At 33.8% G+C, this 25,371-nt stretch overlaps 3 protein-coding genes across 3 annotated transcripts; 1 reads left to right on the top strand and 2 right to left on the bottom strand.

Moving 5' to 3' along the window:
* Positions 1 to 4,304: 4,304 nt before the first annotated feature.
* Positions 4,305 to 8,465, top strand: LOC121779695 (probable pectinesterase/pectinesterase inhibitor 34). The gene is made up of 4 exons (XM_042177066.1): positions 4,305 to 4,815; positions 4,916 to 5,431; positions 5,704 to 5,840; positions 7,639 to 8,465. The coding sequence occupies exons 1-4, from the start codon at positions 4,388 to 4,390 to the stop codon at positions 8,334 to 8,336; spliced, it is 1,779 nt and encodes a 592-aa protein (XP_042033000.1). The 5' UTR covers positions 4,305 to 4,387; the 3' UTR covers positions 8,337 to 8,465.
* Positions 8,466 to 12,671: 4,206 nt separating this feature from the next.
* Positions 12,672 to 15,911, bottom strand: LOC121780339 (phosphatidylinositol 4-kinase gamma 4-like). Its single transcript, XM_042177917.1, has 3 exons — positions 15,715 to 15,911; positions 13,840 to 15,240; positions 12,672 to 13,357 (listed from the first exon to the last, which is right to left on the bottom strand). The coding sequence occupies exons 2-3, from the start codon at positions 15,208 to 15,210 to the stop codon at positions 12,947 to 12,949; spliced, it is 1,782 nt and encodes a 593-aa protein (XP_042033851.1). The 5' UTR covers positions 15,211 to 15,240; positions 15,715 to 15,911; the 3' UTR covers positions 12,672 to 12,946.
* Positions 15,912 to 19,216: 3,305 nt separating this feature from the next.
* Positions 19,217 to 24,136, bottom strand: LOC121780337 (dipeptidyl aminopeptidase 4-like). The gene is made up of 6 exons (XM_042177915.1): positions 23,933 to 24,136; positions 22,889 to 23,393; positions 22,201 to 22,392; positions 21,474 to 21,503; positions 20,240 to 21,343; positions 19,217 to 20,018 (listed from the first exon to the last, which is right to left on the bottom strand). Exons 2-6 carry the CDS (start codon positions 23,330 to 23,332, stop codon positions 19,467 to 19,469), a joined length of 2,322 nt encoding a protein of 773 aa, XP_042033849.1. The 5' UTR covers positions 23,333 to 23,393; positions 23,933 to 24,136; the 3' UTR covers positions 19,217 to 19,466.
* Positions 24,137 to 25,371: the final 1,235 nt, after the last annotated feature.

Raw genomic sequence — 25,371 nt, 5'->3', positions numbered from 1 at the left:
TACAAAATGACACGGGTTTTACTATCTATCCATTTCACATTGAAAAATGTGTCATCTCCAAAATCTCTATATTTTTAGGGGACTGGAGGGATATACGAATTTTTGTATGTATAACAATAAATAAGTTAGTCAAAATCAAACATATTGCTAATTAAGAGGAAGCTAGGAAAATAAAATAAAAATACGCCGTTTTTGCAGTTCAGATTCATTTTCTATTGCTTTGTCTCCCAATTTGAAAATGAAATAAAATATACTCCATAATGGAGTTTTTGTTATATTTTTGAACCTTTTTAATGAATATTTGACTAAAATTCTAACATAGTACTTCCTAATTTTTCAATTATTTTTCGTATTGTATCTGTTTAAGTGGGCCTGAAATTATTGTTGTACATTGGACTACAAATATTAAGCTCATTTTATGAAACTATACTACTAAACCTTATTGGGCCTAATTGAACTGTTTTAGCCCAATCTATCTTAATTTTCTGTTTTAGAGATAATCAAGTTTTATTAATTAATTAGGAGATATGGATTTTGTTTCTTGGCTTTAAGTTATTGTTGTACTTTGATATCTCAAGTATAATTTTTTTTATCTTAAGTAGTAGTACTAAGATGATTATAATATTTTAATTTACTAGATTAAGTTGTAATTTTAATTAATCTTCCAAAACGTATTAGGAGGCTATTTAAATAAACACAATGGTGCTTGCACATTCACCATTTTCCCTTTAATTTAATCCCATGAAGAATACTCATTTTTGTGAGTTTCTTTAATTTTTCTGTCCTGAAATAAGCATCGAACGAATTCTATTTTTTTCTTTTGAATATATTTTTAGATTTTTTATATCTATAAAATATTTTGTCAAACTATTTGTCTTTACCTTTTGTACCCTCCAAAGTTTCAAAAGTTCTGTAGACATCAAAACGTTATTTCGATTTTCATAAGAAAAATCCATAGTCTTGTTGACTTAATGTCGTTTTCGAGCTGGAAATGTCAGTTTATCCAAACCCACACGAAAGTGGATCAGATAATGCATTGCAATAATTATTTTACAACAAAAACAATAGTAGTAATTACTAATTATAATAGCAATAATAATAATAATAATGAATATTCAGACGCGTTTATAGCATATTTATTTCATTATTTCCAACTTTAGGCCCCACAGTAACATACAACATAGACAACGTTACTTAATATTAATAATAATAATAATAATAATAATAATAATAATAATTATTATTATTATTATTATTATTATTATTATTATTCAGACTCTTTTATAGCATATTTATTTCATCATTTCCAACTTTAGGCCCCACAGTAATATACAACATAGACAACCTTGCTTAATAATAATAATAATTTGCAGCAAGGGAACACAGTTGGCAACGGAGGGACAGATCTTACTACTATAATAATAATAATAATAATAATGAAATAGTTTTATGTTTTTTTTAATTTTATGGTTCAATGGTTAAGCTATAAAATAGTTTTAGGGTCAAGATGGATTTTTATCAATAAACTACAAATCTCTATCTCAATTGCTTTTATAAGTTTCCCTCTCCACGGAATGCACAAATAAATACACAGATTACTATTCTCAAAACATAGATTACATATTTAATTATCAACATGTCAAACACTATGAAAAATGCTTCCTTAAACAATAACGTTGGTTGAATTTTTTTTAAAAAAATAAAGTAAATTAAATTTACAAACAAGAACATTCGGCGAAGTAAATGGATAGTAGGTACAAAATTTGAAGAGACCCTACCAAATAGTAACTATAAATCAACCGACACCAAATAATTCACCAAAAATCATTTAAGTGTCGGACCCATTTGTGAGAAAAGTGAAACAACTATTTTGTGCTGTGTCCCCAACTCTCCATATAAATATTATATTATATAGTAATATTTTATTTTATACTATTAAAAGTTTAAATTTCTAAAATTTATGTATAAATATATACTCTAGCATATTTTTGGAATATTTTGTTGAAAACGATTATTTTGAATATTAACGTATATAATTTGTTATAGTATTAATCGTAATATATTATAGAATAATATTTTTTAATAATAAAATTAGTGGGACTGTGACAAATTTATTAACAAAATAAAATTATTAGTTGGGTAACAGTGTATTATCTTGTTTAAGGGATCAATAGTGTACTATCTTGATGAATGGTTAACAACCTTAATTACGGATATTTAGTATTTATTGCTTTGAAATAGTATTATAATAGAGTCCTCTGTTTTATCTTCCTTTTTCTTTTTGAGGAACGGAAACAATAAAATTTGATCCCTAAGCCTCTATATTTAGGAGAAGGTCATTGTTTGGATATATAGCTCATTTAATTAATACACATGAAATGTATCCCCTTTTAATGACATTTATTTTTTTTCGTTTTGGCTAGGGTGGGGTTCAATTTAATAACATATGTTGGGTTCTCATGTTACCAAATTAATGAAATTAGAAAGCAATTAATTAAGACTGTCAGCATCACAAGCATTGTACATATAATATATTGTTAAGAGTAAAAGATTATACTTAACATCACGTATTAAAAATCCCACAATTTGCATAATATATGAGGGATTTGGGTCGTAATTAAGTTTTATTTTACTATAAAAAACACTTATTCAGGGACTAAACAAGGACATCATAAATTATAGGTACGTAATTAGATCTTTTTCTCTACGAGTTTGTACGTATTATAAACTGATGCATAAATATTACTATTTAATTTGATGAATTAAATTATGCAATAGTTTAGGAAAATGGTAACTTTACAAATTTAATATCTAGAAATTTATATAATTATCTTTGAATAAACTCGTTGCACCATATATATCCCTACGCTACGGCTCATTCTAGTATTCTATATGGACATTTCAAATATTGAATTTTTTGCTAAAAAAAAAGTTAGTACTTAAATATGTTTTATATTTATCTTTACGAGAATCCGCAACCAAACAAATTACTTTTTCTCCAATAATCACAAGCTATACACAAGCCAAAAGATTAGTCGTCTTTTTTCCATAAAGAAAATCCAGCAACATTTCTTCTGAAAAGTAAAAAATACTGCATGTGTTAAAGAAGAAGTAAAATATGAATTGGCTTCTAAGTTCTTTATCTTCTTACAAACTCGAAAGGAAAAACCGACACTAAGTCGTAATTACAAATATATTTGTAAAATTTTAAAATTAATTACCGTATTAAAATGCTTTAATCTGCACGTTTTGTCAGTTTTGCTGATCAGAAATCAGAACAACGTAATAATTTGAAATCTAATTCTCTGCATGTGCTCTAGATTACTTGCTTTTCTAATTATATTTCAAATAAGAAAATAAATAACATAATTGAATACAGTAATATTTAATTTAAAATTTAGAGCTCTTATGTAATATTAAATTCTTATATTCCAATAAAAGTCTCATTTTATCAATTTTGACACGTGCGTCAATATAAGTCACATTTCATTTTTACGATAAACGATAAATAAACTTCAAATTCCATTAACTTATTTCATTTAAATGCTATTAAAAATTAATATATAATTATATGACTTATATTTGACTAACGTTTTTTAAACTTATATTTCTTCACATTTTTTAAATTGGGAAAAAGTCATTTTTCAACTTATATATATTTCAAATAGTCATTTTTAAAGAGAATTAACCAATCATTTCACATTTACTTAGTGATATTTCTAACTCCACCTATTAGAAAGAGAAGAAATATATTATTATTCCTTCCGTCTCAGCTAAATTGAGTCGTATTCATTTTTGGAATGTCTTAACTAAGTAGAGTCATTTTCTTTTTTTACAAAAAACAAAACATTTAATCACTTTTACTTTATTTTATCACATATTTTACTCTTTTTTACTTTATTCATATTTCATACTTTTCAACACAATTTTTAATCTTTGTGCCAAAAAGTTTTAACTCAACTTAATTTGATCGGAGAGAGTACTACTAAATGAACTATGTTTTCATCATCAAGCAATTATCATTAACAGTTTTTAACTACAACCTTTTTTATAGGGTTTTCTATATCTTAATCAATTGTATGTTAAAACTCATACGATAATATGGACTATAAAGTGCGCAATAGGCCAACAGTCTACTAGTAGTAAACACCAAACTCTATTACCCTCAATCACTAGCTAAGTCGAATCCAGCTAATTTCCTTTGATAGTTTTGTATTTCATCCACAATCTCTATTTACACATAGACAATACTAATGGAGTATATGCATGCAGGGTCATATATATATATATATATATATCCCTCCTTCACTTACTCAAACCTCAATCTTAATAAACCACCAACTCCTTCACTCCTCTCTAACTCACTTCCTCACATTCCCCTCTCCAAATGGAATACGGCAGGCTCGGAGCACCCGAGCCTACCAGCGCCGGCTCCTCATCCCGCAGCCTAACCCCCGACCCTACCCGCGCCCCTAAAAAATCCAGCCTCAACCTCCTCCTCGCCCTCGCCCTCGCCGCCGCGCTCATAGCCGCTTCCGCCGTCTCCGCCGCCCTCGTTATCGACGTCGTTCGCAGCAGAGACTACGATTCCGGCGCCGCCTCCCCGCGCCGCCCCTCCAAGGCCGTCTCCCAAGCCTGCGGCAACACTCGCTACCCGAATCTCTGCGTCCACTCGCTCCTCGACTTCCCCGGCGCCGCCACCGCCTCCGGCAAGGACCTCGTCCACATCTCCGTCAACATGACGCTCCGCAAATTCGGCCGCGCGCTCTACTCCGCCGCCGAGATCAGCAACCTCAAAATGGATCCCCGCGTCAGGTAAACGCTCCAATGCGTTTCAATTTGGTACTAAATTGATTAACCTAATTTTGAGCTCCGATATTCCCGCCAATTTTTTGATTGATTATCTTCCGAACAGATCAGCATACGACGACTGCCTCGAGCTTCTCGACGATTCCGTGAACCTCCTCTCGCGATCGCTCACCACCGTCGCCCCCGGCGGCGGAGGATCCACGCAGGACGTGCTGACGTGGCTCAGCGCGTCGCTGACGAACCAGGACACCTGCGCCGACGGATTCTCCGAGCTGAGCGGCTACGTGAAGAATCAAATGACGGATCGGCTGAAGGATCTGTCGGAGCTCGTGAGCAATTGCCTCGCGATATACTCCGCCGACGCCGGCGACGAGGATTTCTCCGGCATTCCGATTCAGAACAAGCGGCGGCGGCTCCTCGGAAACGCGAAACCGCACAGGCATTTCCCGGCGTGGCTGTCGCGGCGGGACAGGAAGCTGCTTGACCTTCCGCCGGCGGCGATCAACGCCGACGCAGTCGTTTCGCACGACGGCAACGGCACGTGCAAGACGATCGCGGAGGCGATCAAAAAGGCGCCGGAGCACAGTAACCGGCGATTTATTATCTACGTGAGGGCAGGAAAGTAAGTTCACGTGCCGCTCGAGATAGTAATCAGTTGCCTTTATAATTTCCTTTTACGTATCGACACTTGAAATGACGCTTATATCCCTAGTTGTTTTGTTCCTTGATTTCTAGTGATTAGGATGTCGGATTAAGTTGACCATGGGAAAGAATAAATTTATAACGATTTTGGTAGTTATTTCTCACGTGACACCTGAAATTACAAGTGGTCGAATATTTTATTTCACTAATATAGTTTACCTAAATGAATTATGTCATTCATTATGTTTTTAGGTACGAGGAGCCTATATTAAAGGTAGGGAGGAAAAAGACGAACTTAATGTTTATCGGCGACGGAAAGGGCAAGACGGTCATTTCAGGTGGGAAGAGCATCCAAGATAACATGACGACATTTCACACCGCGACATTTGGTAAATTTCTTTTGCTCTATCTTTTTTTTGTGCTTTTTAAACTTTTTTTTGTCACTAATTTACCTTTTCACTCTCTGTTTTTCTGTTTTCCTGTTTTCCTTTTAAATCTTCAATTTTAGTGGTTATTATTACTTCAAAATGCACGTGGCTATGATGCATACCTTTTTAATTTTAGATTCTTGTCCAAACCTCGTCAAACAAGTTAAATCTCAATTGACTAATCTGCCCTTGAAGTTTTCTTAGATTATTTTCCAACTTAGTTCTTTAATCTATTCTAAGACAGCGGTTTATATATAAGGTGACTAGGTGATGCATAATTGAGAAGCAAGGTGATGTATAAAAATTAGTCATACTGAGAGTGGGATGAATAATTGTGACACAAAATGTAATCTTGTCATTGTTGAAGTGAGCCAAGAGATAAGAATAACTTGGTTTCTAGAGTAAATTAGGGATAAAATTATTAGAATTATCCAATTTTTTGATATAGAAATATTGATTGGTTGGGACACTTATTTGGGATTAATAGAGTATAAAACTAGTTCTAGATTAATCTTATAAGCAATTAAATTCCTCTATCGATCTCGCAAGGGTGACTTATCTTCTAGTTTGACTAGTGTCAACAAAACATTGTCACAAGTATACACATCAATGATCAATGTATATGCACATGAAATATACTGATAATATTGAAATAAGAAAAACTATGCCTACATTACTTGAATTTAGTGAATGGCAATATTCTTGGACATGCATAATGTGCATAAAATGGACTGTCTGCTTAGAGTTGCTGTCTTGTTAGGACAATACACCAGCTTGCTCTTTTTCCAACATAGGATACTGACAAAAAAAATTTGGTCCTAGAATTCTAATGAATGTATTAATTTATTGAATCTTAGCTAGGATTTTTTTTGGACTTTCATGTGCAACTATGTCTTCGTGTATGTCCCTTTCAATTGGAGCTTTCATGGCTGTACAACAATAATTACTTTCTTCATGGAGGTTGGAGATGGTGATAGGCTACTTTTTATAAATAGTGCGCAAATTGGTCTTCCAATGTAGTAATACTGTTAATAGGAGAAATAGAGAATTAAAAGAAATTAATTAATTACTACTATGTTAGAGTTTGAGAACTATCCTTCAATTGTTATATGGAGTACTTTGTTCTTCTTTTAAGTATTAAGTGAAGCTGTGGGGAGAGTTTGATCATCTTATAAATAACACTACTATAAGTTGTCAAGATTATTTCACTAATCAAGTGTTTAGTGCCAAATGATTTACTTTAGTTAGGTATCAAATGAACTAGCCATAATCTTTGATCATTGTTACATAAGTGAGAGAAAGAGAGATTCATTTGTGATTCATCAAAAGAAAAAGAAAATACAGGTGGGGTTGGGATTTGGGAATGGTCAATACATTTTGTACTAGTATATATAGTTGCTCACTTGTCACGTTCCTTTTAGATTATGTATAGTATTTTTTGTGATCTTATCCCCCCTATTGCACCACTTTCTCGTCACTTATATAAATATAAAGTAAGTAATAGTAATAAATTGTTATAAGCCTTTTAGTGACGCTTGAGTAAAGAAGGTCCTCACAATATTTGTGGGTCATGGGTATGTCCTTGTTTAAAGCTTTTCACATGCAAACCATAAATGGATATTGGTGGCCAAAAAAAGCATTCCAAAGTTGAAATGGAATTTTATCCAAAGTTACTAAGTATAATTTGTTGGTATAATGTTTGTTTAACGAATAAACAAGATATTAGGTAAATTGAAGTGGTTATATTTTTTTAATGTAGCGGCAACCGGTGCCGGTTTCATTGCAAGAGACATAACATTTGAGAACTGGGCCGGGCCAAGCAAGCACCAGGCCGTGGCCCTCCGAGTCGGGGCGGACCACGCCGTCATCTACCGGTGCAACGTCATTGGCTACCAAGACACACTCTACGCCCACTCGCAGCGCCAATTCTACCGAGAGTGCGACATCTACGGCACCGTGGACTTCATCTTCGGCAACGCGGCCGTCGTGTTCCAGAACTGCAGCATCCACGCGCGGAAGCCGATGCCTTTCCAGAAAAACACCATCACGGCCCAAAACCGCAAGGACCCCAACCAAAACACGGGCATCTCGATCCACGCATGCCGGATCGTGGCGGAGCCCGACTTGGCGGCCGCGAAGGGCGCCTACCCGACGTACCTAGGACGGCCGTGGAAGCTGTACTCGCGGACGGTGTTGCTGCAGTCCTACTTGGGGGACCACATCCACCCGAGAGGGTGGTTGGAGTGGAATGCCACGTTTGCACTGGACACGTTGTATTATGGGGAGTACATGAGCTACGGCCCCGGTGGCGCGATTGGCCAGCGCGTGACCTGGCCGGGGTATCGGGTGATCACGGCCGTGGAGGAGGCGAACAAGTTCACCGTGGCGCAGTTCATTTACGGGTCGTCGTGGCTGCCCTCCACCGGTGTGGCGTTCTCGGCCGGCCTATCAACTTGAATAATAATAATAATGAAAATAATGTTTTATAGAAAGTTAAATTGTTTCTTTAGTGTATAAGGAAATTACTTGCCTTTAAATTAGGGCTCAATTTATTTATATGGTATATATAATATAATCCTTTTTAAATGCTTTTCTCTGTGTACATGTTGTGATTTGTTACATTTATTAATTTGGAGTGAATAAAGTGTGACTAATAAAATTACAAAAAAATAGATGAACTAGGTCTCTTATTTTTTGGGGGATTGACACTCTTTTTTACTAGGGCTTTTACTTAGGTCGGTGGGTGGAAGGATGTATTATTTTCTTCGATGCATGCATCTGTCGTAGTAAATTTTTTTTTATTAGAGACTAATATAGAACAATGTTTATTTATATTCATACAAGCACATAAATTTATCTAATCACGTGCAAGCATTAAATAAATCGACTGATATTATTATAATTAATAAATTTAATGTATGTCCAGAGCAGAGAAACAGTGAATAGAAATTCTTGTATGTCGGTGGGGTTGCAAATATTTATGAGTTAGACCAACTAATTATGTGAACCACAAGAATTGTGGGGCCTTGTGAAAGACTAGACATAGGAGTATATGCATTTCTTTGATAGTATCGTGAAAAATTACGCATATATATGTAAAATTTCATTTATATCATAAAAATTAAGAACACAGTTAAAACAATGCATTAGTTATTCGATTCACAATCAAATTATTTATTCCCGAAAATATAAAATGAAAATTTCGCTCCTTATAAAATTATATTCATGTCCAAAATTATAAAATGTAATTGCACTCATTTTATGAAACAAAATTCTTGTAGAAGCACATATGTATATGTGTATTTTGAATTTATGATGACTCTCAATGTATATGCAATAAAACATCATGAGATTATTTGAACCTCAATGAGTATCTAAAATATTAATTTTTGCACGAATCATCATTTTAAAATAAAAATACATTAACTCAAGAGGTGCTTAAGGCAAACGTTACCCAATAAAAGTTCTTTAAATTATCACAAAAATTCCAGAGATAAAAACAATAATTGTCATCTAGTATAAGATATGAATATTATATTCTGTATACTAAATGCTTCTTGTTAGGACAGATACGATTTATTATTCAAATAATATAAATATAGAGAGAATCATGTCATCTTGTCAGAACAATAAAATTTAAACACATTCATGGGTCTCATTCTTATTAATTTCTTTCAACGAAGGTAGTTGAAAATTTCAACTACAACAGTTAATGAGTCTTCAACATATTTCATTCAACCTTATTAGACCAATAAAATTGATTTTCAATCAAGAGATGATTACGAAAACACATATAAATATTTCTGCAGAATAATTGGTGCAAAATAATACGAAGAGGAAGAAAAACAATGTTAGGGGGTTTAGACAAAAACGTGAACAATTCGGATGTCCCGAAAGGCGTGAAACACTTTAGATCAAATCAATTTGGCGGTTCTATCAATATTTGATAGGATACAATTCAGGTTTCGAAGATATTCGTATGTTGATTCTGTGATTCAAACTTTGAACCGAAAATGATTAATAAGTAGAGGCAGAAACGAAGCATCGCGTCTGTTCATCAGTTAACCGATTTTAACTGATTTTTGGCGGGTTTATCAAATTGCAAAATAGTCCTTCAAATTTCAAAAATTATATTTCAGGATGAATTTTCTGTACTGCCCCTTGGACCCCGCTACTCGAGGGCGCTGCCCCCGAACCCCCGTCTAGTCATAACGAATTCAAATAAGTGTACACTCCGCACTTCCAACTTATTTATTGTCTCATTATGATCACTTTGATCAATCAAGTTAATCCAATTACACTAAAATATCCAACAAACAAGTCAAATTGTCATTGAAGATACCAGCTACCTAGATATACATATGGAATTCAAAATTGGATTGTACCTCAAATATTCTTAGCCAATGGATATCTCAAGTTCCAAATTTTATTCACATTCCATGTCTATGTTTAATGATTTATGATTCTACATTATTGTATAGCATTTAGGCCATGTTTGATTGCCAGGATTCTGTCTGGGAAAGAAATCTGATTCCTTAAATTTTAAATTCTTGTGTTTGTTTCAGTTTTTAATCAAACTGGGAAAATAATCAGAATCCAAGAACATGGAAAGTTAGTACAACTTTCCAGGATTCTGAATCCTAACTTTTCTTAGGTATTCTTTTTCCATGTTTTAGGATTCTTACATATTTAATGCAATATAAGTATAGTTTTATTATTACAATTGTTTATTATTATTATTATTATTATTATTATTATTATTATTATTATTACAATGTATTAAAAATGACATAAAATTATAAATCATACTTAATTTCGGTATAATAAAAAACTACAATTAATATTATCCTAATCATAACTATATTATTATAATATTTATATATTTTTATAATTATCATAATAATAATTAATAATTTAATAAATAATTAAAATATAACTATAAAATAGTACAAATTATATGATAATAATTAATAAATACTCCCTCCGTCCCTGAATAAGAGTCGCTAATTTCCTTTTTGGGTCGTCCCCCATTAAGAGTCACTCTTCATTTTTACCATAAATGGTAGTAGGTCCCACATTCCACTAACTCACTCCACTCACATTTTATTATAAAATTAATATAAAAAAGTGGGTCCCACATTCCATTAACTTTTTCAACCAACTTTTCTTTACATTTCTTAAAACTCGTGTCCGGTCAAACAACGACTCCTATTAGGGGACGGAGGGAGTATTATTTTATAAATTAATAATTAATCAATAAAGTCGTAGTGAAATTTTAAATTATGAAATTTATTCAATTATATTATCCGTAAATATTATAATTATAATTATAATAATCATATTTATTATTATAATCATTTATGATTATAATACTCCACGTAACTATAATTATAATTATATTATTATATATTAAGATGAATAGTGCATATTTAAACTAATAATAAATATAACAATATAATTATTATCATTTGTAATTAATAATTTTATTAAAAATTTTATGTTATTATTCTTTTTTATAAATAAAAATAGTAATAAGTAGGAGTATATTTTTAGTTTGGTGTTTAAATAAAATAGTATAAAATTTAAAATCTTGATATTTTTCAAACATAGGAAAGTAAAGTTATTATGAATCATATTTCCAGGATTCATTTTCTCATGAATCATTTTTCTTGTCAACTTTACTTTCCCGTCAACCAAACATGGCCTTAGAGTAACTTGTGACAACTGTTAAGGATTTATGATTATACATTATTACTACAATATAGCCTTTAGACTTAATTGTGGGAACTGTTAATGCTTAATTAAGATTCTACTTATATCATTTCGATAAAATTGTGAGAAAAAATAAAAAAATGGTTAGATGCCCTTTGGGATTAGTTTTATATATAGAGAGAGAAAAAATCAATAATGGTTAAATGATTCGACCTCGACATATTAGTTGGAATGAAATTATATTTACCAACTAATTGTGGTGCTTAATCGTATTAGAAGTAGTTGAGTGGTCATGTCTGAGAACAGATGACAAAATTCATGTAAGACTCGTTTGTTGTAATGTGATTACAGAAAAATACTATAATACTCCATGATAGATTATTTATCATGTATTCATAACTATCAAAGAAAATTGTTAGAATTTGAAGTGAATATTTAAATTCAATTAATTAATATCATAATAATTAAAAGCAGTTTTTTCCTAATTTAGTTCTTAATTTAAAATAATAATAACAATAATATTGAGAGCATCATAATAATAGTACTAATAAATACTAATAATTATAATTATACTGATTATTACTATTATAATTTATTATGATTTATAATTTTAAAAAATTAATTAATATTTCCTCAATAAGTTATTAATTAATAATATAATAAAATAACAACAATAAATAAAAAAATGTATATTAAAATTTAAATAAGTATGTACCAATTATCTCAAAATGATATCCTTAAATTACCATTATTAACTTTTAATTGATTCGGTATTATGTAATCCAAGAGGTGGTTTAACTTCGACGACAGTTTTTAAATTAGTGGACAATAATATTAATACACTCCTACATTGTAATTATGTTATAGAAATATCTAAAAGCATTTTCCAAATGTACACTAAGTTAAAAACACTGTATCAGAAAAATAAAAACACTATTAATTTGCAAGGAAAATTGGACAAGTATTGTACATTTGGGTTCACAAATCAACTTGATTTTCAACTTTATCCCCAAAAATTACCATTGAAAAACATTCCATTGTCACATGTTTAAATGCCAAAACAACAAAGAAGTCAACCAATTTGCTCAAGTAAAAAAGTGATTTATTTCATTAGAGAGGAAGTGAAAATACAAAGCAGAGTAGCAACCTTATAAGCTGCAAGTTCAAAATACATACCCAAAGTAGGATAGGATCATATACACTCAGACAGAAGCAGGTCATTAGTAGATATGTTATGACACACACACACACACACACACATTCACACACACACACATTCCTTTCGATGGGCTGGACTGACAACGACTTGTGTTGTAACGATAAAAGGCGATGACAACACTACACTCGTATTCATATCAGCAGTTTCTATGTACCTTCGTGTTGCAGTTAGGGGGGGACAGACCGTCAAGGTAACGGTCCATGATGACTGAGACAGACTCGAGGAATGCTGATTCGCTTGTGCCAGGTAGCACGGATTCTTCGGTTTCCTCCACTATCTTCTCGATAACAGACTCTTTCTTGACTGTCTCCCTGCACATGATGCTTCCGATGGCAAATGGAGTCAGCCCTCTCTCTGTGCCTTTTTTCAGAAGCATGGTGGAGATGCGGAAGACACGTGCACAGTTGTCTGGTACATTCCATCCATTGAATTTCAGAATTTCGATGTCTTTTGCAGCATCTAAGGAGTTTATGTATGCAATCTCCTTAGGAGAGAAAGGCTCCCGAGCTTGAGGCCAGTAGAGCCACTCAAATGTGCAATCTTCGAACTGCAATGCAAAATAGTCGTAAATGGAAAGTAAAAAGGCAACTGTGAACATGAAATCTCAAAGACTGTACAAGTTCACAATTAATGAAGTGCACGAGTAACAGGCACGAGCAAGTCAAAACTTCTGATGATGGAGGTATATATATGGTTCAGCTTTCTACCCTCTTAGCAAATTATCCCGAATCCATATTATGGATTTTATGGTAGGAACGAAACACGTTGTATTCGTAAAGATAATTAGACCAGATGTTCGATGGATATACAGAAAATTCTTCCCATGAATATCTAACAGGCATGATGAATATAGCTGAAGCCTGAATGATAATACACATTAATAATCAAATTTGGTGCCTAGAAATTCAATAACCATGCCAAGATTATGTATTAAAAAAGATGCATGTATTGAACATCAGAACGTGTTCTGAAATAATATTCATAATTTAACATTATTGAACAAAAAACGGAGGATAGAATTATACTTACATTCTCAGGCATACAGTAACCATGATCAATCGGGATAAGAACAATTTGACCCTCGGCATCTTTTTGGATCAGAATGTTGCCAGCATGTCTGTCTGCATTTGCCAACCTGATGTCAAGTACACATATCTTGTGAACTTCCTCCACAGGGAAAGCACGAGGGCCCATGTCCTCACAGCTACCACAGTTCTTCATGAACATCTGAAGCGACCCAAACTTACTCGATCCACAGTTAAAACCTTCTGAGTAGTGGAATCCACCATGCTGACACTTCACCATGACTGTAGGTGGGACGCCAGCAAAGCCTTTCTCTTCACTACAAATCGAGCGTGGACCTCCATGTGGATGATCCAAAATATAAGCTGCAACTTCCCTGAATGCCCCTTCCCCTACTCGTGTACCTTTCTTCAAGCCTTCACCATTAGGGGACAAGGGTAAGCCTCGAGGATTATTTACAGCCATGGGCTCCTCATCAACTGGCTTAAAGACAGAAACATATTTCTGGCCAGCTGAATCTTGCATGAAATAAGCACCTCCTGATCCCTCCGAAGACCTAATTGGCGGATTACCCTTTTCTAGCCCATAACAAGTCTCATGAATTAGTTGTTTAATCACAGGGGACAAGACAATCTTAGGGTTAACAATCAGTGGTTCTATTTGAACCTCACGTGGAGGGTGACTGGCAGCAACAATCGGAAGCTTCTCATTCTGACTTCTCCTTCTCCGCCTATTCACTTTATCACCTACCTTCTCTTCTACATCTGACGCAACTATCGACACCTCAAAATCTTTTTGAACAGGCACAACCCTGAGCTTTGCTGACTTACGAACCAGGAAATGAATTACAGCATCATTGCTCCTACATAAATCATCTATGATCCTCTGATCTTCAAGCTCCTCACCATCACAGAACAATTCTTGATCCTTGAGATTAAAAACACCATCCCCCCTCTCAGAAATCTTCTGTTTCACATACCCCACGTTCCGCTTTCTTTGAACATGGAACTTGAATTCCTTGCCGCAAACTGTCCTAACTGTGATGGCCTGGAGATCAGAGAGGCGGACAACCAAATGTAACACATTCCCATCAGACACACCATAGTCCCGCACCTGAGAATTGTTCCTTGCCAGTTCTTTCCCATCGAAAACAAGCTTTTGCTGCTTTGCAGAGAACCCTTTAGAAACTTGAATTCTGAGTTTGACAGAAGCAATTGAATCCGATTCAAGAACCCGCATAGGAATCACGGAACCACCAACAGTCAGGTAGATCAAGATCGAGTCACTAGACCACGGGCCATACTGCCCCGAGACACGGCCTGGGAAGTTCCAGTAGTCTTCATAAACAGGACAGAGAGCTACGCTGGCAATCGACATTGCAGCCCAAGAAGATCACAATCTTTCTCCCTACACACCAAAAAATCCAAGCTTTCACTACTAATTATCCATTAAAATATCAAGAACAAACACTTCCCTGAACCGATCCGAGCAAATTTTTAAATTCCACGAAAGTGGCAAAATAAACCTAATAATTTCCAATGCTTTAAAGAACCTAATGCAAGATTCCTAATTACTAGCAAATGACAAATAAAAATTAAAAGAAATGTCAAAGTTAATGTAGAATATCACCACTATCAGGCTATCAGCTAAAAACATTTCAACTCAATCACATAAATAAACCTAAAAAAACAGAAGACAAAACTAAACTAAAAAGAAAATGAGAAAGTGCGATCAAACTTATTCTCAGCAATTGAACATCAGAAATCAGAGCATTCCACAAGAATCATCAAACAGCTCAAAATACAAAATGAATGCACAATTAAATTTAAAGAAAAAAAAACATAAAACACAAAATAATAAAAAAAAAATCGAATCTCTAACCTGAGTGAAGAAAAAAGTGAAAGACGGAGCCAAAACTGAAAGAATCAACCGACCGACTGGAACGGAAATGCAGAAACAATGGTAGCCAATGTCCACTTCTCTACCTTCATCACTCACGATCAGCTCAAATATGTGAAAATTTTCCGGAAATTGTTAAAAATGTAAGTAAAATTTCCAGAGAATTTTTTAAAGGTTGATTGAGCTGAGAGAAAGTGAGGGACTGAGGGAATACGTTGGGCTATATAAAGGGCTGGTAGTGGACCCCACGAATGTTTTTTTTTGGCAGCAAAAAAAAAAAATTTATTAAGTTTATTTTTGTTTTTAAGTTTTGAACGTTTTTCCGCCGTTAGCAGTTCACTATGCCACGATTAAGATATGTGAAAGAAAATTCATAAAATGTTTCATTTTTATGTAGGAGAATTAATTTTATAAAAAAAATTGGATATAATAATTTAATTAATTTTGCTATTCACTTATTAAAAATAAAAAATATACTAAACTTTTAATTGTGGATACACTGAAATGGTAAATTATTTGGACGATTAAGAGATAAAACTAGAGAATAAATTTAATTTTTAAAAATTTAGTAAAACTTTTTTGAGAAATATATGCAGAGTAATGATTGTGCAGTGTTTCTAATATAGTAGTACTTTTTAAATATGTAAGTTTTTAATATAAGGTACAAATTCAATATATATTATAATGGAATAACTAGCAATAAAGGTTAATGGCTTATGAACATGATTAATGTTTAAATTTCTAAAACATGGAGTAAAATATTTTTATAATTTCAAGTAATAAAAAAAAATGTTTTGATTATTATTTAATTCAAAGTGTAATTTTGTGCATGTGATATTTTGTATACTTAACGGACGCAATAATGACATGTTTAGCCAATGGAATTCCTTCCTTAATGAGCTTAGTCATATGGTAATTGTCAAAATTACCCTCCGTTTTGAGAAAATTTGTATAGTCATCATACTCATACGACTCATACCCAATCAAGTTTTGCCACGTTAGGAAATGTATGAATACATCCCAATCAAGTTTTTCCAACACATTTATACTATGTTAATCATTAGGCAAAGGATCAAATACATTTTCAATGTTTACTTCAAAATCCAAATATATTATAAATTGTATTATAGTGCTATAATATTATCTTTAACATTTTTACATATAAAATTAAAGAGAATTTTAAAAAGACATGCTTAAAAATAAAATTAATACTATAAAAAATTATCACAAAGCTATTTAGTAGTGGAAATGGTAAACACAAGGGCATACATGTCGCAAACCATCATACTAAGGGCTTATTTGTAACTAAATGTACAATATAGTCTATTTCAATAATGGAATAAACATTAAGGGTGTATTTAACTCTTTTGTCTTAAATCGTTGTTTAATTAATGTAATAAGAATTTCATTAATTTTAAATGAAATTTAATAAATTGTTTGAATTTAGATTTACATATACATACATAAGGTGTTTAGACTTTAGATCTATTGGTTGGATGAGAATTATCTTACCAATTGAGTTGTATTTAGTCGTATTTTTTTTAATAAATTCCAAAAACTCTTATCTTAATTAAGAAGGTTCATGGTGTGGGAAGGTCACATAAGGTCTTGTCATTTTATTTTTATCTTGATATTATAGTGAGTGTATGACTCCACATCAAACACTAATTAACATAACATATAATGTGATCTTAGTCTATCTTATCATTTTGGCCGTTTTTTTTTTCTTTTATGGGATAAAAAGATTCGAATGTTTTTAATCTTGGTAAATTAATAATGTGGTGAAGTAGCTAGTATAATATTGGTACCGTGACACCGATGTGAATAGTAAATGTTGGAATTTTATAGTAAGATTTTCCTCGATGAAACAACACTTAGTGATTAGATGAAACTATGAGTACAAAATGCTAATTATTTAAATAATGCGTATTAAATAGTAATCAAATTTTGGTTTGTTTTCTAAGTATATGTTATAAAAGTTTGTGACAAAATATACATCAACTTAGACTATCCACTATAAGGCCGTCGTCTACAATAGCCACACCCCCTTATTTGTCCACAGCCCCAGTTTTTTTGTCCGCGCAAAAAAAAAGGTTTCCGTCTCTATAAGTGGACACTTCCAATAGCCCCAAAATTTTATAACCAATTAAATCAATAATAAACAAAACTTGTATTAAAAAAATTCCTCCTCCCTTCTTCCTTCTCCCCTCCTCTCTAAAAAATGTTGAAAATTTTTTAAAAAAATAAATCAAGGGGGTTGCCGGCGCGTCCTCGCACTAAACTCGCCGATGGGCGTTCCGCCCTTGAAATGGCGTCCGGCTCGGGGCGGCCTCTCGCTCCACTATAGCTCGGCGGGAAGGGGGCGGCCGGCCGGCGTGCCGTCCCTATAGTGATACCCTTAGACCACGTTTATAATATTCCCAAAATTCAAATTTCACCCAATTCAAAATTAAATTGAAACATTCATGTTATCAAGCAAATGTTTAAAGTTTATTAAAATTTCGGTGTCGGTAATTAGTTCCGATTTGAATGGAATTTCAATTTGGAAAAATTCTAAAAATAGTCAAAGTTGTGTATAATACTAACGTAAATTATATGATATAGAAAAAAATAAAATTTGATTGTAATATGTGACACAGAGCCAATTAGCCCTAATATAATTATTTTACTTTTCATGGTACATGCACAATAATAAAAAGTTTAGAGACATCTCATGTGAAATTCGTAAGAAAGTGTATGTGTATGTTTCCTTGGAAATTGGAATGCAACGTAGGATTCATGAATAAAAAAAGATAATGTGTGGTAGTACTACAATAACTCTATAATGCATTTATCATATTATTGTATTTTAAATTATCCTTATCAACATTTTATATTAAAAATATGATTGGCTTATCGGATAGATAGCAATTTCAGAAAAAGCTTGATCTCTCAAAATTGTTACAAAACTTTAGTGAAATAATTGAAAATTGGTTGTAGAAACAAAGTACTTACATAGGGTCATTGTTTCTAATAGTAATAAAGTTGGTAATATTTTTATAGGGACAGAAATACAAGTTTTTCGAAACATTACACCAAGCACTATATCTTGGATCATGCAAAGTTAAAATGGATTTCACAATTTTTCATAGGTATATACCCTTCTTGTCATGTTAGTTTAATCATGTGACTTGGTAATTGGTAAGAATTTCTCTACCAAATCTCTTGAATATTGAGAGAGGGATTTGGCTGAAATAACTTCTTTTTCAATTTTATTTTGTTAACATTCATTATTGTTCAATTTTTATAAATAAAGAAATAATAAATTGGTCAACTATAGAAAATAAAATGGTTATCTCACAACAGCGCCTTCGGTTTTGAATGTGATAACCCAACAATATATTCGTTAAAATATAACTTTCCCATTTACTCTCTCTCTCTCTCTTGAGGGGAAAATAGATTTTCATTAATAAATGATAATCAAGTGTAACGATATCATCATTCATTTGCTAGAATTAAAGAGATTTATTTCTTGGATCACCAGTTATTTTGAATGTTATTACGAGTTTTTCTCCTTTCTTCTCCTTGGAGATATAAAATGAAACTGTTTTTCCTTCCAAGGCTTCATCAACTATGTACACCACAAGATTCTTATTTCACATCATTTGAAACAAAAGTTTACGAGTGCACTCTATCTTCAACGAGCTTCGTCGAATCGACAAACCTGAATTTCCTCGTTTCTGATGCACCATCATCTACAAACTCCGTTCGATGAAATCCCAGATCCTCTCCTCCATGTATACGTGGTCCTTAAGTCCGCGAGGCATGTGGCGCTCGTCTGGGAATATCAACAGTTCATAAGGCTTCCTGGCAGCCACGAGCGCGTTGACAAGCCTCGCTGTGTGCCTGAAATGAACATTTTCGTCTATCATCCCGTGCACCAGGAGAAGCTTCCCTTCTATGTTGTCGATGTGATGCATGACAGAACTGTGTAAGTAGCCCGATTCGTTTGCAGAGGGCAACCCCATGTACTTTTCGGTATAAAATGTGTCGTATCCATCCCATGATGTCACAGGAGCTCCAGAAACTGCACATTTGAATACTTGGGGGAATTTTGCCAGTGCCATCGCTGAGAGATATCCGCCATAACTCCATCCGTACAGTCCAATGTGGCCGTCTTTAGCTAACCCCTGCTTGATGAGCCATTCGGCTCCAGTGAGTTGATCCTCAGCATCAATCTGGCCGCATTTGTACTTGAGCGCACCTGCAAACTTGAGCCCTCGTCGAGCAGTTCCTCTGTTATCCATCTGAGAAGGGAATAGCAGCCAGAATAAAGAAAAGAATCAAATTAACATCTCCTTTATAAAAAGTAAAACTAATAAAAGAAAAACAGTGACAATCAAGTGACAAAAATTCAGAGCATACAAAAACGTTTAAAGTATGCTTGTGATGGACCGCAGATAGCATATATTCCAAAAGTAAATAATAAGTGGCAGGATGAGATGCAATCCAAAACAAAAAATCCAACCTTCCAAACTAATATGCCTTTACTACTGAGATACTGAGCTCTCATATCGACTGTGTTTATCCAAGAATCACAGACTAGCTGTACGCAGGGACCACCGTAGACGTGAACCATTGTCTTGTAAGGTGGTGGTCCGAATCTTGCAGCATCAGGTTTATATAGTGCCCCATACAAGGTAGTTCCATCCTTAGCCTTCACCTGAACTATTTCAGGAGGCACAAGTGCGAGTTCCTTAAACCTGGGAACGTTGACGGGCTGCTCATAAACTGACGCAATGAAGCTTCCATCCAGCAACGAGTGTAGGGTGATTTTGGGAGGTGAATCCAAGGAATCGTAGATATCCACAAACTTTTGCAACTGGTGATCAAGAACAACAACATGCCTTCCCTTTCCCTGGGTCAATCTTAGGGGAGTCTGTAAGGAAAGGCTACTATCTGGGAACAACTCCGTCCGATAAAGATGTGATTCCAAAGGGCCATCCAAGGTTCCAGTGAAATATAAAATTTCAGTAGCCTCGTTTACACCAGCAACGTGCTCAACCATCCAATCACCTTGAGTAATAGGTCCTAAACACTCACCAGCAGCATCGTACAAATACAAATGTCTGAATCCAGTTCTTTCGCTTGCCCAAATGAATCCTCCAGATGATCGATCAGGTAATTTGTCTAAAGGAGTGAAACAATCATGCAAATTGATCCAAGTTTCACTATCTTCTTGCAAAATTAGTTCCCTCTGGCCAGTTTTAATATCAAACTTGAGGATTTTCAGTTTTGAATGGGTTCTATTTAACACCTGAGCAGTAAGAATGTTTCCATGCATCCAATTGACTCTTGCCAAATATTCCTCATCTTCTGTCTGCTCACCTCCGCAGAGAAGATCCATCCAACTAACTGGTCCACCAGTGGCAAGAACAACTCCCAAGCGGACTTTCACGTTTGGACCGCCAGCAAAAGGGTATGCATGGTCTTCCTGTGCATCCGAGCCTACTGAACTTTTACCCTGGTGCATGATCCTAAAAAGAGGTACCTCTGATGAATCAACCTTGGTAAATGCAATAAATTTGCTATCTAATGACCACCAGTAACCATTCTTCCGGTCCATTTCCTCCTACAGCAAAAAAAGATATATCTCGGTTAGCAAACACATTTATGAGTTTTTCCTTGTCATATTGGGAATGGGAGAAATGTTATGTAAACCAGGCAATAGTGGCCCTCAACATGTTTCAACAGTAATGCACCTGTGCAATGAACTCAGCAACGCCATGTGTCTGAAATAGCAACACAAAAAACTTGCGTTAGCAGTTAACAAATGACATAAATATCAACATCCAAACTAAAATAATTGGGGAAATGATAATGGGTATGCATTTGTGGGGATAAGGGTGAGAGCAAAGCATAAACCCTCTTCTATGCAATCAGAGTTTAATCTATATTTTTACTTATTCTGAGGTTCCTACGTCTATCATTGATTGTTCTTTGCGAAGCAACAAAAGTACAATATTTTTACTTTGGTAGCACTCATTTTGAACTCCTAGCGAGGGATGATGAAACTTGTTAAAAAGAGATCTTTTTACTCAAATTCAGAATATAAATGGAACTCAAGGCGTCTTAACAGAGGCAATCAAATCAAGGTAGATGGAAAGGTCAAATGATTTAACTTGAATATGTACTTGACAAGTGCTTACAATTTATTAAATGATACTCATATATAGTCTTTCCTTGTACAAATCTTATTTAATTATTATTTGTTCTTATCTTTGTGTTGTTTGACAAGATCAGTGATGGGGAAGACTGCAAAAATCTAACTTCTTAACGATGATTTACAAAAAGAATTGGGAAATCTATGATAATTAATCTGACATAAATACAATTCACTAGGCATACACATGTAGTACTCAGTGGTGCAAGTAGCACAAATACTAGTAGAGAGACTAAATTAAACATAGTATGGAACATGCTGCTTACTATAGTATTGTCGTTAGCGCCCACAGTCAATTGCTTTGACACATTGTACAGAAGGTTAGACACGTGAAGCTCATTATCCCTCACATAGGCAAGCATGGTTCCATCTGGGGAGAGATGTGGGTCTATAATCGGCGAACCAGAGACACTTGGGATCAGAAGTTCAGTCTTGCCATCATTTGTCTGGCTATAGATCTGCTCACATGTAGCAGTTGTGCTTTAGTTCATGGTAAGTACTAGAAGCCTTAGATTTTTAAGTCATGTAGTACAGTAAACAAGGCAACAATAAAAACATGTACAGAACTAAATTTTATAAATAATGAAAATGACTAGTTAATGCTGCTATTCATGTTTCATCATAAACTTTCCTCAGTACGAAAACTGCAACCAATGAAGAAACTTCATGGTTTCTTTCATTAGTCACTGCAACCAATATTATTAGAAAGCTCATATTTTCAAGCACTGTAGTTAATCTCATAAATTATTCAAAAAAAAAAAACAGTTTTGCATTAATGTCTGATTTGCTAATCAATTTAATTTTCATGAACAAATCCTGACCAGAGAAGAAATACGGAGTGAATGCAAGACATGAGTATTTGATGATCTCCCTTTCACCAAATTAGAATGGCAAATGTCCAGTATGATGAAATGCATAGCACATGAACAAGATATAAGATGTTAGGAAACACACCCCGGCTGGCAAAGGCACAATAAGTCGTTTTCTCCTCGGGCTGGTCTTTGCCCATTCATAGCATGTCACTCCCAAGCCTCGCTCTCTTAGCCTCTCCCTTCTCAACTTCTCCTCAGCAGATAAATTATTTTCATCAAGACCGCCATCTGGTGGTCTAAAGAACAGCTCACATTTCCCAATCTTGGGATCAAATACAAACAAGTTTCTGTTCAAAGTCTGATCCTGACTGAACAGGTACGCTATGAGACTATTATCGAGGCTAAAACTAATTGCAGTCGGCACTCCATAACCCGGTAAAGGATGCTGGGCTATCTCTTCAACAGGGAATATAGTGCAATTGTCCAGAGCATTTGCAACAGTTGCATCGGTTACAGGCATTTCGTTAAGAAACAACCACGAACGTTTCAGATTCTTCTTTTTGCCACTCTCATTCAGTGATTGCATTACAAAATAAACAATCCAAGATTGAGCAATTCATGCATCAACGTGCACATACTGTACAAATCTGCCAACGAAAAGGCAGCAAAAATCGTCAAAACATGCCTTAAACAGGAAACCAAACAGATCCCAACTCTTTCAATATGCACATACTTCATCACTTCAACTCATAGAAAACAAGGAAAATACAAAAATGATACATTTAAAAAAATCACATTGCATACTAAAGGAAAAATTATCATTTTTCCATTGAAATTAACATAAACTGTACGTAGGATTTCAACTTAACGAAGCTTAAACCGAAAAATTTGGACAAATTAAAGCTACTTTCTGAAGCTGCTTTTTCAAGCTGTGAAAGAGGGGAAAAAAGCTTCTTCACTTTTCATTCCTCCACATCGAACTCTGCTTCTCAATCTCAATCTAAACTAGTACACAAAACAGTGGAAATCAAATCTTCACACATTGCGATCCAAACACAACAACTTAGCAACCAAATTAATCAACGATTAGGGCGATCCCTCTATACAAACTACTACTAATTAATCGTAATTAGGAAGTATTATGAGCTCTTAGCAATAAACCACGAATCCAAATATGCAATCTGACCTGTCTCTGATGATCCGGCAATGATGAAAACGAATTCGGATTCCGGAATCGGATTCGAATTCAGATTCCTTCCAATAAATACAAGTGATTAAATCAACAGCTGAACGCAGATTTATCAGAACATCACTGAATTTCGGAGTAAATTCAGAAAGCAAAAGGCTTTGAAGGGATTGATGTGAGAGTGAATAGATGGTAATGTGATAATTGAAAACAGTTTTTGTGGGAGGAGTGGCGCGTAATTACACCGTCATCATACGCGCGTGCGATTATTGGAGTTAATCTAGCTGGGAAGTTTTAACTTTTTCTTCAATAATTATCTGATTATTGTTATCTGTTGCAATCAATAAACATTGTTTTTACCGTAAAATGCTGAATTTTATTACACAAGTTAGGTAGTATAATTTTAGAAAAAAGGTTATCGGTTCATGGAATTAATGTATTAATCCAATTTATACTTATAAAATAAGTTTCTGTATGTGTTTTTTTTATAGATTTAGAGAGAATATTTTACCATTAAACATAAAATTACTACTACATAAGTAACATAACGCATTGAAGAGATGCATCAATTCATAATGTAATATTAATATCGATGAAATATTAATATTTCATCTTGCAAATGAAATATTAATATCGAATTTACTAAGTCAAGAATTAATTATTGTTCACAAACGGTGACACATGAGACATTATAATTTTAGCTGTTAATTTATAATCCCTCCGTCCCACAAGAATATGAACTCTTTCATTTTTAGTTCGTCTCATAAGAATATGCACTTTCTTATTTTGGAAAGTCGTTTCTCTCTAATATGGTGGGACTCATTCTCCACTCACAATACTTTAATTACTTTTTCTCTCTATGTCTCATTACTTTATTAATTTTACATTAAAACTTGTGTCGAACCTAAAGTGCATATTCTATGGGGACGGAATGAGTAAATAAATATGCTTGATATGGGAAATGGAACATTCTATATGAAAAAATGTCACATTAAATATGCACATATAATAATATCAATGATCCATCTAGGGTGATTTTCTTCTTATTTAATATAATTAAGTAAGAAGGGCTCTATCAACTAAATATAATAAATTAGTAATAGTAATGAAATCATTGTAATGGGTCAATTGGAAATACAATAATGTGTTTGAAATACAAATTTCATTTTCTCCCTATTTACTTGGTGCATACTGACTTATCCACTATGTGTCACGATCGAAACACGACCTTAAGTTTAAAAATGAAAAAAAAAGTAGATTATTATTGGTAGTCGCTTTTAATCAATGATACACATAGAAATTGTAAAAAAGATTAACATTACATCGTTTTCTTGAGAAATTATTGAGCCACGTACATTTGTTATCTTAAGGGTGTGAAAAAGGGAAATTGTGTGACATTTTGTCCCTTGCCTAAAGTTTGTAGTATAATATAGAATCAA

Source organism: Salvia splendens, chromosome 19, assembly GCF_004379255.2.
Source record: "Salvia splendens isolate huo1 chromosome 19, SspV2, whole genome shotgun sequence".
Lineage (NCBI taxonomy): Eukaryota > Viridiplantae > Streptophyta > Magnoliopsida > Lamiales > Lamiaceae > Salvia > Salvia splendens.
This window is presented reverse-complemented; position numbering and strand designations above follow the sequence as displayed.

What these genes read in the sequence shown, in the direction of transcription:
- LOC121779695 (XM_042177066.1), top strand. Translation starts at nt 4,388, where the DNA reads ATGGAATACGGCAGGCTCGGAGCACCCGAGCCTACCAGCGCCGGCTCC. An exon ending in AAAATGGATCCCCGCGTCAG is followed by an intron (nt 4,816 to 4,915) that starts GTAAACGCTCCA and finishes TCTTCCGAACAG; the next exon opens with ATCAGCATACGACGACTGCC. An exon ending in ATTTCACACCGCGACATTTG is followed by an intron (nt 5,841 to 7,638) that starts GTAAATTTCTTT and finishes TTTTTAATGTAG; the next exon opens with CGGCAACCGGTGCCGGTTTC.
- LOC121780339 (XM_042177917.1), bottom strand. Translation starts at nt 15,210, where the DNA reads ATGTCGATTGCCAGCGTAGCTCTCTGTCCTGTTTATGAAGACTACTGG. An exon ending in GTTACTGTATGCCTGAGAAT is followed by an intron (nt 13,358 to 13,839) that starts GTAAGTATAATT and finishes TTTGCATTGCAG; the next exon opens with TTCGAAGATTGCACATTTGA.
- LOC121780337 (XM_042177915.1), bottom strand. Translation starts at nt 23,332, where the DNA reads ATGCAATCACTGAATGAGAGTGGCAAAAAGAAGAATCTGAAACGTTCG. An exon ending in GCGCTAACGACAATACTATA is followed by an intron (nt 21,504 to 22,200) that starts GTAAGCAGCATG and finishes TTGCTATTTCAG; the next exon opens with ACACATGGCGTTGCTGAGTT. An exon ending in TTGCTGAGTTCATTGCACAG is followed by an intron (nt 21,344 to 21,473) that starts GTGCATTACTGT and finishes TTTTTGCTGTAG; the next exon opens with GAGGAAATGGACCGGAAGAA.